The sequence below is a fragment of the Felis catus genome, chromosome F2 (genome assembly GCF_018350175.1).
Source record: "Felis catus isolate Fca126 chromosome F2, F.catus_Fca126_mat1.0, whole genome shotgun sequence".
NCBI classification, from domain to species: domain Eukaryota; kingdom Metazoa; phylum Chordata; class Mammalia; order Carnivora; family Felidae; genus Felis; species Felis catus.
The window spans coordinates 23,280,881-23,295,691 of record NC_058385.1 but is presented as its reverse complement, the minus strand read 5'-3'; the positions used below and the strand labels follow the sequence as shown (position 1 = coordinate 23,295,691).

Sequence of the window (14,811 nt, the reverse complement as noted above, 5' to 3'; positions counted from 1 at the left end):
GGCATTAAGTACATTCACAATGTTGTGCAACCATTACCACTATCTACTTCCAGAACATTTTCATCATCCTGAAGAGAAACTGTACCCCATTAAACACTGACTCCTCATTCTTCTCTCTACTCAGCCCCTGGTAACCTCTGTTCTACTCTCTATCTCTATGAATTTACCTTTTCTAGGAACCTTCTGTAAGTGGAATCATACTGTATTTGTCCCTTTTTGTCAGGCTTATTTCATTTAGCATGTTTTCAAGGTTCATCCATGTTGTAGCATCTATCAGAATTTCATTCCTTTAAAAAAAATTTTTGTTCATTTATTTTTGAGAGGTGGGGGAGGGGCACAGAGAGAGGGAGACACAGAATCTGAAGCAAGATTCAGGCTTTGAGCTGTCAGCACAGAGCCCGATGCGGGGCTTGAACTCACGAGCTGGGAGATCATGACCTGAGCTGAAGTTGGACGCTTAACCGACTGAGCCACCCAGGCGCCCCAGAATTTCATTCCTTTTAAAGCCTGAATAATATTATGTTGTATGGATATATCACGTTTTGTTTATCCATTCATCTTTTGATGGACATTTTGGGTTATTTTCAACTTAAGGCTATTGTGAGTAATGCTGCCATAAACATTGGTGTATAAGTATCTGTTTTAAGTCTCTACTTTCATTGTTTTGAGTATGTACTTAGAAGTGAAATTGTTTGATCAAATGGTAATTGTACATTTACTATTTTGAGGAATAGCCAAATTCTTTTCAATAGTGACTGTATCATTTTATATTCCCACCAGTGATGTACAGGGTTCCAGTTTCTCCAAGTCCTTGCTAACATTTATACATGTGTGTGTCAGTTTGTGTGTAGATGTTTGTTTTTGTTTTGTCTTGTTTTTTAACCAATAGCCATCCTGATGGATGGGCATTGATTGCTTTTTGAATGTTGAACTAAGCTTGCCTGATTGACATAAACCCCATTTGATCATGATGTATTACTTATGTTTTTGTATATTTGTGGAATAGATTTGCTAATATTTTAAAAGATTTTTATGGCTGCATGTATGATCTATATTTTTCTTTTGTTGTTATATCTTTGTCTGGTTTTAGCATCAGTATCAGGGTAATGCTTCTCATATAGTAAGTTTGGAAGAGTTTGGTAATCTTTCTTCCTTAATTTTTGGGTAGAACTTACCAGTGGGGTAACCTTCCATCTGGGGAAGGTTTTCTCTGTGGGAAGATTTTAACTATAAATTGAGTTTTAAAAAATAGATATAGGGCTATACAGACTATCTACTTCTGCTTGAGTGATCTTTGGCAGTTTGAATCTTAAAAGCAATTTGTCCGTTTTATCTAAGTTGTTGAATTTATTGGTACAGAATTGTTCACAACATTTCCTTGTTATCCTTTTAATAGCTATAGCATCTGCAGTGATATTCCCTCTCTCATTCCTGCTATTGGTAATTTGTTTTCTTTTTCTCCTTATCAATATGGCTAGGAGCTTATTAATTTGTATTCTTTTCTTTTCTCTCTTCTCTTCCTTCTCTTCTCTTTTTCTTCTTTTCTTTTCTTTTTTTTTTTTTTTTTTATAAGAGAAAGAAAGTACGAGTAGGATAGGGGCAGAGAGGGAGAGAGAATCTTAAGCAGACTCCATGTGCAATGTGGAGCCCAATACGGATTTTGATCTTGTGACCATGAGATCATGACCTGAGCTGAAATCAGGAGTTGGACACTTAACTGACTGAGCCATGCAGGGACTCCTTTATCTTTTTCAAACAACCAGGTTTTGTTTCATTGATTTTCTCCATTTTTCTATTTTCAATTTTATTGATTTCTACTCTTTATTTTATCCTTCCTTCACTAGCTTTGGGTTTGATTTTCTGTTCTTTTTCTGGCTTTGTAAATTAGAAGCTAAGACTGTGGATCTGAGAACTTTCTTCTTTTCTCATAGATTTAATGGTGTACACTTCTCTTTATGTACTGATTTAGTTCTGTCCTACAAATTTTGACAAGATGAGTTTTTATTTTCATTCAATTCGAGATATGTTATAATTTTCCTTTTGACTTCTTTCAAGTCATATATCACTTTTGATTTTTTGTCATCTTCTTTTATTGTTAGTGTCTCCAGTTACAAATTTGGATTTGTCCATTTCTTTCAGTTTTGTTGATTTTGTTTTGTGTACTTTGAAACTTTGTTGTTAACACACACACACACACACACACACACACACACACACACACATTTGGCATTGTTATGTCTTTTTGATGACTTGGCCCCTTTATTACTATGTGATTTTTCTCTTTAGTCCTGATAATATTCCTTCCTGTGAATTCTGCTTTGTCTTGATGTTAAATAGCCATCCCAGTTTTATTTTGATTAGTGTTTGCATGGAATATTTTCCTCCCATCATTTTGGCCTGTGTCTTTACATTTAAATTGCTTTCTTTTCATAAGAGACTCTTAAAAACTGAGAACAAACTGAGGGTTGATGGGGGTGGGAGGCAGGGGAGGGTGGGTGATGGGTATTGAGGAGGGCACCTTTTGGAATGAGCACTGGGTGTTGTATGGAAACCGATATGACAATAAATTTCATATAAAAAATAAATTGCTTCCTTTTAGAAAACATATAATTGGGTCTTGCTTTTTAAAATCTATTTTGACAGTCTTTTAGTTGAAGGTAATTAGAACATTTGCATTTATTATAGTTATTGATATGGTTGGATTTAAATCTTACTAATTATTTCTCTTTACCCATTTGTTCTTTGTTCACACTCTTCTTTTTGACCACTAATATGGTCATAGATTTTACTTCTCTGTATGCCTCTATGACCTCCAATTGTGATTATACTGTGTATGTTTCAAAGACCTCCTATTGTGGTCATACATTTTACTTCTATATATAGTATAAAGCTTACAGTTTTTTGAGCTTTATTTTTTATTGTTTATTTATTATTACTAATTATGCTTTATATAGTCATCATTTTATGTGGTTAAAATGAGAAAAAAGCGTTGTATATTTACCCTCATTTTTACCATTTTCAGTATGCTTCATTTATTTGTGTCGATCCATATTCATGAATACATGTTCATTTGTGTGGATTTCTTTCTGGTATCATACTCCTGCTTATAGAACTTACTCTGCAACTACTTGTATTAATAAGTCTACTGGCAATGATTTCTCTCAGCCTTTGTTGGATGAAGAAGTCCTTATTTCATCTTCATTTTTGCAAGTTTTTTTTTTGGCTGGATATAGGATTCTGGATTTTTCTCTTTATTTCCTTAAAGGAGTCTCCCTTAGAATTATGGTTTCACTTTACATGGTTTCAGTCACCTGCAGTCACCTGCAGGTCTGGAAACTCATCAGAAGGTTAATAGTTGCCTAACTGCACATTAGAATGCCTAAGTCATTCACCTCACTTCATCTCATCATGTAGGCATTTTATCATTTCACATCATTGCACAAATAGTATTGTATGAGAACATATTTTGAGAGAAAGACCACATTCACATAACTTATTATAGTGTTATAATGGTTCTATTTTATTATTATTTTTATTGTTAATCTCTTACTGTGGCTAATTTATAAATTAAACATTGTCATAGGTGCATATGTATAGGAAATAACATCACATATATAGGGTTTGTTGCTATCCGTGTTATCAGGCATCCACTAGGGAACTTGGAATGCATCTCCTGTGGATAAGGGGCACAACTTTACTTATGAAGATCTTGTTTCATTGTCTTTTGATGTGTGTAGCTTTTGATGTCATTTCTGCTGTAATTCTTACCTGCTCTTTCCTCCTCGTATATTTTTTTCCCTTTGAAGGCTGTCAAAATTTTCCTTTTTCATTAGTTCTCAGAAGTTCGACTGTGATGTGTCTAAATATGATTTTTTTCTTTTTTCCTTTACCCTTCTATCTTCTCCCCTGTCCTTCCTCCTTCCACCCTCCTTTTCTTCCTCTTCTTCATCCATTTATTCTCCTTTTTGTATTTTTCCTGCCTTAGTGGTCTCTGAACATGGTATCTGCGTTTTGTTATAATTCAGTTATTTTGTCAAATTCTCAGCTATTATCATTTCAAATGTTTCTTATTCTTTGTTTCTTCTCTTCTGTGGAATTTACAGTTACACACTTGTTAGACTGTTGGTACTGTTTTATAGCTCCAGTATTTTTTGTTCCTTTTAATTTTTCACTCTTTTTTCCCCCCTGTGCTTCAGTTTGAATAATTTCTATTGATTTATCTGTAGTTTTACTGATTATTTCTTCAGTTGTATCCATCTGTTAATAATGACGTCAACATTCATTTTCATCCATGTCTCACCCCCAGGATTTCCATTTGCTTTTGTTCTTTAGTTTCTATCTCTCTGTTGAAATTTCCCATATGTTTATGCATGTTGTCTTTTATGTTAAATCTTCTAACCTGTTAGTCATAGATATTGTAAAGTTTATTTCTTGTCATTCTAGCATCTGGGTCATCTCTGGGTCCTGTTTTCTTAACTTCTTTATCTTCTGACAATGGGTTATTCTTGTGATTTTGGATGTCTCATAATTTTTTAATAAATGGTGGATGTTGTGTGTTGAGAAATCACGGAGGCTGAGTTAGTATTTATGTTGAGAAATAGGCATCTCTATTCTGTCAGACTGTTAGTGTGGAGGGTGGCATCCATCTTGTCATAGTTGAGCCCATTTTGAGTTTTGTTGCTGCTGTCATCACTGCTGACTTCAAATTCCTTCAGTACTGGTATCTGTACTTTGTGTGGGGTGAGGTTTGGGGGTGGGTTTTTCCTCAGTGTTTCTGCTCCGCCCTTACATTTCAGCAGCCCTTCTTCACTGTGCCAAGGGGTGAGGGCTTTGTGTATACTCTGCAGTCAGCTGTTGGTGCTTATTACTTGGTTATGAATGCGGTGGGTATGGGAACATAGTTCATGATTTTCTTGCCCAGCCTCATTCTCAGTCAGACTTTGTGTGCCTGGGTCTCAGAGGTGGGTTTTTATCAGTGTTTCTGCTTCCTTCCCCATGGTGGCCAAACTTGACTTTGGATCTGTGGGTGCTCTTGGGTGCAAGAGAATGTCCTGTCCCCTTGTCAGCATTTTCAGACCTATGCTTTATATTGGGGCAGGGCCTTGCTTTCAGGAGGGTTTTATACTCCTTTTTTTCCAGGGGCAAGTAAATTTTGCTTTTACTCCTTTTCCAGAAGCAACAAGTCTTTGCCTAAGCCTCTGGGGCAACAGAATTTCTTGTCTCTACCCCAGAGGCAGTTGGTATTTGTTTTTCCCCTTTCTCTAGTGGCTTGAGCTTTTTGCTTTGTACAAAAGAAAAGTCTAGAGAAGTGTGTAAAGTTCCATGCTTTCCTCTCAGTGGCAGACATTCACCAGCTGCATACCTGCTCCACTGAGTGAGGCTCTCTCTGGTTTCCAGTTGTACCTCTGATTGTCTTCCTCAGTGTTCAGGAGAGGCCCATGGAAAAGAGCTTCTGCCAGAAGATCCTGGTTTTTCTAAATTATTGTGCTAGCCCACACTCAGTCTTTTAGAATTTATTGGCATTTCATGTACTTTCTTCTCACCTGCATTGAGAACATTCATCTCTTCCTTCCTTGCTCCACCAGTGTTGAAACACTTTGTGAGTCTTGCCTCTCCCCAGAGGGGTTTGTCACACACATTCACTTCACTTGCGTGCTTTACAATCTCAGATCTCTGATGGTTCAAGACAAGTTATGACTTTTTACATTTCCTGGTGCTTTCTCATTGATAACGTTTCTACATTCTAAGGAAAAGTGGAACATTCTTTACACCTTTTCAAGGTATACTGTTCTTATATCTTGATTTTCTTTTCCACTCATATTGGGGTTTCATTTATATCTTGGAGTTTGTTCTACATCAAGACGTAACTAACACATGCTTCTTTTTTTTTGTTGTTTTTGTTAGAGAGTGTAAGTGGGGGAGACAGGCAGAGGAAGAGAGGGAGGGAGGGAGGGAGGGAGAGAGAAAGAGAGAGAGAGAGAGAGAGAGAGAGAGAGAGAGAGAGAGAGAGAATCTCAAGCAGGCTCCACACCCAGCACAGAGCCCATGACCTGAGCCGAAATCAAGAGTAGGATGCTAAACTGACTGAGCCACCGGGAGCCCCCTTCACTCTTTTTTATATTTGATTATTATATTGGTTGAAGTAATACTCATATATGTATAAAAAGTCAAGATTTTTTCAAGATTAATAGTATAAGGGTTCAAGATTTATAATAAACAGAAATATGCTGTTCTGCCCTGCTACTGGCCATTTCTGCTTCTCTTTTTCAGAGGCAACCATTTACCACATGCTTCAGCTGTTTGTTCTATTATTTTTGTGTTGTCGGTTGTTCATATTGCTATTTCTAAATTTTTCATTTTTAGATACTAGCTGAGTGCTTGCTATGAAAAATGAAGACTTAACTCTCATACACATATTCCACATGTATACTTCTCTGCATCTTTCTAACTTATTCTTAAGACTCTCTGCCAAGTAAACAAATCATGTAATTTTTTCATTTTTTTTTTGTTTTTTAAATTTTTTTTTCAACGTTTTTTATTTATTTTGGGGGGACAGAGAGAGACAGAGCATGAACGGGGGAGGGGCAGAGAGAGAGGGAGACACAGAATCCGAAACAGGCTCCAGGCTCCGAGCCATCAGCCCAGAGCCTGATGCGGGACTCGAACTCCCGGACCGCGAGATCGTGACCTGGCTGAAGTCGGACGCTTAACCGACTGCGCCACCCAGGCGCCCCATTTTTTTTGTTTGTTTGTTTTTAATCTTTCTTGGAGCTCTTTATCCTCTTCTAATTTGGGATGATTGATAGGTCCGCTGCAGATCTACTGTTTTGGTTCTTCTCTTCACCATTATTTTGAAAATTTTTTTTTGCCTCTCTCCCTTGTTGAGTTGCCTGTTTTCTGGATGGTTTCTCTTGTTCTTGATCTACTTCCTTATTTTGATGGGCACATACTTTAGTAGATTTCCTATAGAAGATACTTGAGAAGTAAATATTTTTTGAGATCTTGTCGGTCTGAACTCTTATTTCCCACACACTTAATTCATAGTTTTTCTGAGATATAATTCTAAATTGGAAATAATTTTTTCACGGATTCCTGAAGGCATTGCACCAGTGTTTGCTGCCTCCCAGGACTACTCTTGAAACTCCATAGCCTTCTGATTCTTCAGCCTATATATGAAACTTTTATGTTTTTTTCCCCTCTTTAGGCTTTTCTGACTTTCTTTTCCCAGGGGTTCTGAAATTCATGGGTAATTGACTTGATGTGTGTATTCTTTGGTAAATCACCTTGGGCATTTGGATTTCTTTTAACCCTTTTATTATTGTTTTTTGTTAACCAATGACCCCAGGGATAGGGGACCAGGGGAGGGGGTTGGAGGGGAAGTGAGGCCTGAACCCCACTGCATTTGGATTTCAATCTAGAGATAAATATTCTTTAAGTGGGAAATTTCTTATTATATTATTTCCTTGGTAATTTCTTTCCTTCCATTGTTGCTGTTGTTTCTTTCTGGGATGCCTGCTAGTCGTATGGATAATCTTCTGATCTTTCCTTTCTTCCTCCCTTCCCCCCTCCCTTCCATCTCTCCCTACTTTTGTTCTGTTTTCTAGGAGATTTCTGTAACTGTGTCTTCCAGTCCTTCTTTGAAATTGCTTACTTTGGCTATTGTATTTTTGACCTCCTAGAGCTCTTCTTCATCCTCAGAATATTCCTTTTTATAACCTCCTATTCTTGTTTAGTTGTTATAATATTTCTTTCATGCCTCTGGGAACTTTGAAAAATGTTAACCTTTTTTTGGAAGTTTTATTCTGTTCCCTGTGTTAATTCTGCCATTCCTTGTAGGTCAGAGGCCTGGCTTTTTCTTCTGAGGCCAAAATGAAGAAGGGCACTGGGAGTCTTCTCTTCCAGGATAAGTGTAGATAGACTCTATCTCCTCATTTGCAATGTGGCCCATCACTCCCACCTACAGCTGTGCCAGGTGTTCAGAGTCTCTGTTTTAGCCTTTTCTAAGAGGACCCCTCTTAAGAAATCTGTCTTTTTGGGGTCAAAGAGGTGACCTGGAGATTTCGTAGCACTTTGAAAGACGTCCAGTCAGTCTTCCTGTTTTCAGGTCCTTTCAACATTCATCTTTAGAAATACCAGGTGTGCTTCTAATTCCTGGGGCTTTCTGGGATCCTGGGGGCACAAATCAGTTTACTTTTTTGTAAGGTCTTTGTTGGCTTCTCACTCTTCAGACTAGTTTTAGCCTATTCAGATCTGCTAGGTCAGTTACAACTTGTGTATCTGCTTTTCAGCTTCCAGACTTTGGTAGGCTTCTCTCTTCTGCTGTTGACTCCTTTCATATTCTGTTTGGGGGGGGGGGGGTAGGTGGGCAGAAGACAGGGAGAGAGAGTTTATGGACTATTGGGTTATCAATTTAGAGATGTTTGGGGAGAGACAGATTACTCCTTCTGTTCATTCTGTTATGTTTAAGAAGAAACCTTACAAAAGTAATTTTATTAGAGTGTTGGGGTAGAAATCAAAGAACAGTAGGCTTGACATTCCGTTGAAGGTAAAAAATTAGACATAGGGAATATAATCTAATACTTAACCTTGGTTATAAGTAGAATAAAAGGAGGAATGAAATGCTAAATTTATTATTACCAATTTCAGCTGAGCCCTCATCTGCCTGAGAATCTGCATTCTTTTAATCTGCCTGCTCTTCCCCTCCCTTGGGTGACTCATTCCTTACTACACTTTCTTCAAACTATAAGTCTCTCAGTGATCTCGTATTGTGTAGCACAGAGAACGTGGAACTGGGGTCTCCCCAGATCTTCCATCAACATCCATCTGCATTTACGAACATTTACTCCTCCTCTGTCCTTCCACAATGGTAATCTATTTGCTAGAATTGTATTTTGTGCTTATATGTGGAGTTAATCCATTTGAATGTTGGCATCTGATAATGTAAATATAAAATGCTGATTATAATAAGAATATGTCTCTTCCCCCCGAGTACTTTGTATCAATAATACCAGCTTCACACAAAGAGAACATAGCCAGTTAGACACTTATTAATTTGACTAAAATACTACTTCAAAATATCTTAGTTTCTCTGGATGTATTTTTATCTGAAACAGAGATCAAATCATTTGACAGAGTTAGGATATTACAGGTTTTACTTAAAGTTTGGACTTAGTTTTCAATTTTCTGTGTATGTCATTAGCAATGTTGCATGACCCTAGTCATAGAACTTTTACAGAACAGACACAGTAATATTTCTATTGTTAATTTGACCTCAGGAGCGATAAAGCAGCTCTTTTAGTCACTTCAGTATTTGTGACGATTATTATTGTTTACTGTTTGAATAAGAATTGTTTACTTTTTAACCATCTAGATAGAGTCCATGTTGTATATGATACATGTACTGAATATGGGGCTTTCTTGATTACTTAAGTTGTAAATTTAGATGAACAGATAAAAGCAGGAGACATAAGAATAGATTCTCCTGTAGAAAAGGAAGAAATGATACTGTTCATACTAGTTACTTTTGTGTCCATGGTCCTCGCATCAGAGATAGAATAAGCAGAATAATTATTTGAGAGACTTTTGTCCTTGCTTTAGTTGATCAGTTAACTTTTTTCTTTTTGAATAAATCTATTTCCCTGGATTTAAACAATTGATTTAATCTTTCAGACAGGGGAGAACAAAGGATGGAGTGGTCCAAAGGCTGGGTTTCCTGAACCAACAAATAACAGTAAGTTTTCACTTTCATGTTAACTACACTTGATGTTCGTCATTGGTCCAGTAATTAGTCTGGCGCCGGGTATTTATTGGATCTCTTTGGGCCGGAGATGTCACATGGAAGACAAGGAAGTTGTGGTGTTTGCTTTCCTGGAACTGACAGAAGACATAAGCACTGAAGTTCTTAGCATGGTTTAGTCACCGCAGAGATAGTACCATTTACTCCACATGGTAATGATCTAATTTTTAAGTTGTTTTTATTGCAACATTGTTATAATATAAAAGAATCAAAAAAGTAAAGCAGTTATCTATAAGTCCGTTTTATGCTAAATCAACTGTTTCATGTTTCAAAAGTTCTTTTTAGGTACACACACGTTTTTACATAATTATAATATACATGGAAGTTTGTACTGTGTTTTCATTTAACATAGTAATAAACATTTTTCACATTGTACTGAGTTGTCAGAATTTTTAATGTTTTATTAAATTTACATAAAATTGTGAGCAATTTCATTCCAATTATAGTGTCGTCAACATGTAAAAATCTCCAGTTTATTTCTTTTTTCAAAGGTACATGATCAAGCTGTGGAAGCTCATTTGTCTTTCTTTAACTTCTTCCCACCTCTCCCAAAAAGTATCTATTTTCCCTAATGTGACCATTTTACTGTAAATCGGTAAAACAAAATAGCCAGCCTGTGAAGACCCTATGAAATGAAGTCCTCAGTGAAGCCAAATTTATATCCTTTCTAACTCTGTTTCTCTTGTTTACAACTTCTGGAAGCTGACTAAGCCTAAATATGTAAATTGTCATAATGAACAGTATTCTTTGATATTCACAGCTTATCTCTTGATGTATAATGAAATTAGTAACAAACTTTTATCAAAGCACACTTTTGAGAATTGAATTCTTGGGTCATCAAAATGAGCCTCTTGAAAAGAATATTTCAGTGAGGTAATTGTATTCATGAGTTACTTTCTGGGAATAACTTAAATAATTTAATATGACTCTGAGCCTTTGGTCTCTCTATATAAGAATGATGAATGTGATAGGCTTAGCACATAGCCCAAGGGGGAAAAAAAAATGGAAATCAGTTCAGGACTCTCAGAAAGTTTGTGTTTAATTCCTTTGATGTTTGAATATACAGGTGTATGATTGTTTGGTACGGGATTGTAAGCATTAAATTGATCTTGGTTATATATAAAGTACTTAGCATGGTGTCTGTTTCCTAGTAAGCACATAGTGATTGTTGATTTTCTTCTATGCCTTCTCCCTCCCTTTTTAAATAAAAATTACATAATTCTATGTAGGCTTAACAAAAATTCCACGCTTACACTTTTTATCTATCAGACGTTTTTCATGAACAGTGTATCTGTAGTTTGTATTGGAATAGTTACTTTTGGCACTAGATATTTTTTCAAAGAATATAAACACTATACGTTTGAATATGGAAGTCGGATGGTTATTAACTTGATAGTTTTAACATGAAATCACATTACAGATAACCTGCAAACTCCATCATTTAACAGTGACATTTTGGCTCTTAATTTTATGTGTTTGTTGATTTTTTTTTAAACGTGCTAAGGGGTTTTGGGACTTACTTGCAAGTAGGGGAAGAGATGGCACAAAGAGGCCAGTGAGTTTCAGTGATCAGAAATGTGTAAGAATGCTACAAGATTTGCTTTAGACATAATGTTAGAAGTGATAAAGCTGTTTGGAGTCAGCGTAAAACTTAACCAAACCGTTCACACTTTAGAACTTTCTTCGGTCTCCAGTAGTTCAAATTGAGTATTTGAAAGAAGGATATGATCCCTCAGCCCTTCCAAACTCCGAGAGGTGAGAAAGCCAATATCAGGGTCCTTCCCTCTGATCGGGTCCCTGCCTCAGGTTACCACTGAGGATGAGGGCAGCCCCACTCTGAAATGTAACTGTTTTACTCCCTGATAGCTGGAGCTCTCCAGCAGTGCCCCATGTCCTCTGAAATACGTTAGGAAAAAGTTAGTTTCTTAGCAATTGATCATTCAGGTGATGAATCTGTTACCTGAAAATTAATTTAAATTTGTATATAACGGTAACATTCATGTTAGATTCTTTTCTGCGTAATTCCCTAAGTTTGAAATTCTGCCCTGAGTGGTTTCTGTCCCTTGAAGAATGCCCGTGTTAAGAGTTTTGCAGGCAAAGGTCAGAGCAGGCATCTCTTAGGATGGCACATGTGGGGGAAGAGAGGAATTTGAGGTGGTCAGTGCTGTCTGCCCCTCTGGCATATTTTCAGACTTTGAACAACTCCTTTCACATCTTCTAATTCAATGCGCATGCCAGTTTATCATGCTGAGTATCTTTAATGATCTAACATTTGTAAAACGAGTAACTATTCTTGAATAACATCTGAAAAGGTAACATATTACTTTGTAAAAAACAGAATGGTATCATAAAGTGACTCTTTACAGTGTTTTCTTTATTAAACTTTATATTACTTTACAAATTGTACTTAGCCAAGCATTATTTTGATAAATATTATGAAATTAACTTGGAACCATAGTGTACAAAAATTAAAAGCAGGGAATGCAGAATTGGAAAGGAGAAAGAAGATAATTTTAACCTGGCAGAGCTAACACCTAACTATAAGTAGACAAAAAAAGTTCATGTACATGTGCATTTAATTTTTGAAGTGGAAGATATTTTTTTTTTAAGATTACAGTCATAAGAAACTGCTAACAATTACAACAAAAAATAGTTTAAATGGTTTTGCAAGTGATCGTGATTGCATAGCCTGGCTCCTGGCTTGATTGCCTGCAGATTTAAAATATGGACCTAATTTTTGCATACTTCTCAGGCTTTCTTCATTGTATTGAATTGCAGCAAAAGGTAGACTGTTCTAAGTGTGTTTTTACCCTTTGAATCACTGTCATAGTCATGTTGAAGTGCAAGAACACATAACTTTGTAATGTGAGGTTTGTGTTAAATTTAGCATGGGGCAATTTTATGCTTGGCATACACATAAAAAGATAGATTTTTACAGATGAATGACTAACAGGTTTTTAAAAAGATCATGGATTTTAAAGATCTACTGACAGCTCATGGAAAACTTTGTAAAATATTTAGATACAGTTCAGTTGATAATATCTTTTATTTTGTATTCACATTCCATGTTTCTTATTAATACAGGGTTTTACTTAAAAACAGGTTCATTGTTTCTTAAAGGTGAATTCTAGCTTAATTCAAAATTGGACTAAGCTCAAAGGTATTCACTGGTATGTGCTGAATCCACCCACTAAAAGATTATTTGGAGGCATTTTTCACATAAATATTTTTCCGTTAACCTTTTAAAAAGTTTTATTTAGCCCCTGTGAAATATGCTGGCTCTTCTAGGTTCATTAGAGATGACCCAGGACAAATACTTTTGGGATGGGATAGAATTCTTATCGACCTTTACAGTATTGTAGTTGGCCTGCCATTTTTTGGTCACTTTTGTGTCCCATCCATTTATTATTAAACTCTGTATCTACATCCTGAAACCAGGAGGCTACATCATCCCAGTGATATGGCTTAAGATAGATTGTAGGCTTGTTTCCCATATGCTGTATACTGTATTTACAACCTCTGCTTTTTTGTGTGGGTATGGGTGAGGGCTGTACTTTTAAGATAACAGATTAATAGATTCTTTAAGTGTTATGGCAGAGTACCCTGAACAATCTGCTTTTGTGTCTCCCCTAACAAACCACTTTGTAATGAGACAACTAAATTAGTTGGAGCTGGTTGGATTTAAATATTAAACTAAGCGATCAGGTTACTTATTTATTTGGACATAAATACTATGTTGGAAATCCAAGAGTGTAGCTGACTTGCAGCTATCTACTTTTAAAAGATTGTTGGGCTATTTGTGCCCGGGATGATTATCTTTGAGCAAAGTCCTATCCCATAAATAGAGGGCTATTTAACTGGAGCAGTTGGGGGCAACAAGACAGACACATCCTCATTGCCGTTGCTGTTGCACCTGTTGAAACGGCAGGTGGAAATGCTATTCCTCCCCTGAATCAAGGAAGGAAGATCCAAATGTTCCAGAAAGATACTCCCCTCCTTTTGCATTGGTGGCTATGTTGGACTTGCCTGAGTGGTGAGAAGCTATAGCCCTTTTTATTACTAGGATTGGGATTCTCTTGTCTTGCCCATTGAATCTCAGGAGGAGAGAGGCAGTATTAAGCTTGCTTCTGTTTCTTTAATCAGATGAACAAAGATAGTATATTTTTCTGAAATATTCTCAGGAAAGATTGAATGAATTTAAATTTCCACAAACTTAAAAACTTGTTTGACTCGTTTTTACACAAAAAAGATTCAAATACATGTTTTTTTAAAAAGGAAACCACATGAGCAATTTAAAGATGCATTTATTGATTGTAACATGAGAGTATTTTTTAAGAGTAAAGGATGAAAGTATAAAGAAAAAAGAGAAGGAGTTAGGTACATAAAACCTAAAAATGAATTCATGAAGCAGCATAGGAAAATGAAAGGCAAATGATAAACAGCATAAATATCAGCATATATAGCAACAGGACAAATATACACAAAGGACACATAGAGATTAATAATAATAAAGTAAGAGGTAAATATCCTAATAGAAAAATGGCCAAAAGACTTAAGGAGGCATTTGAAAAGAACAGATATTAAATCATGAAAAATTGCATTATCAGGAAAGTGCAGATTAAAATAAATGTCATGTAATTTCTGATCCATAAAAATTGGCAAGGAGGGGGCGCCTGGGTGGCTCAGTTGATTTTGCGTCCGACTCTTGGTTTTGGCTCGGGTCATAATCTCACGGTTTGTGAGTTTGAGCCCCACATCAGGCTCTGTGTTGACCGTGTGGAGCCTGCTTGGGATTCTCTCTATCTCCCTCTCTCTGCCCCTTCCCTGCTCGTGGTCTTTCTCTCTCTCTCAAAATAAATAAACAAAAAAATTGGCAAGGATTTAAGAACGATAAATCTAAATGTTGAGGAAACAGGTGCTCAGATACTGCTAGTAGGATTGTGAATTAGCACAGACTTTCTGAAACAGAAGAATACAAAGATTAGGCATATTTCTTTCTAAAGCTTAACTAAAAG

At 36.4% G+C, this 14,811-nt stretch overlaps 1 protein-coding gene across 17 annotated transcripts in view; it reads left to right on the top strand.

The window, feature by feature from the left end:
* Positions 1–14,811, top strand: part of STAU2 (staufen double-stranded RNA binding protein 2) — a 311,608-nt gene that overhangs the window by 143,622 nt on the left and 153,175 nt on the right. For all 17 annotated transcript variants that reach the window (XM_023248481.2, XM_023248479.2, XM_023248480.2 and 14 more), the window contains one exon: positions 9,670–9,730. In XM_023248481.2, the coding sequence (XP_023104249.1) occupies positions 9,670–9,730 (61 nt within the window). The remainder of the gene's footprint in view (positions 1–9,669; positions 9,731–14,811) is intronic.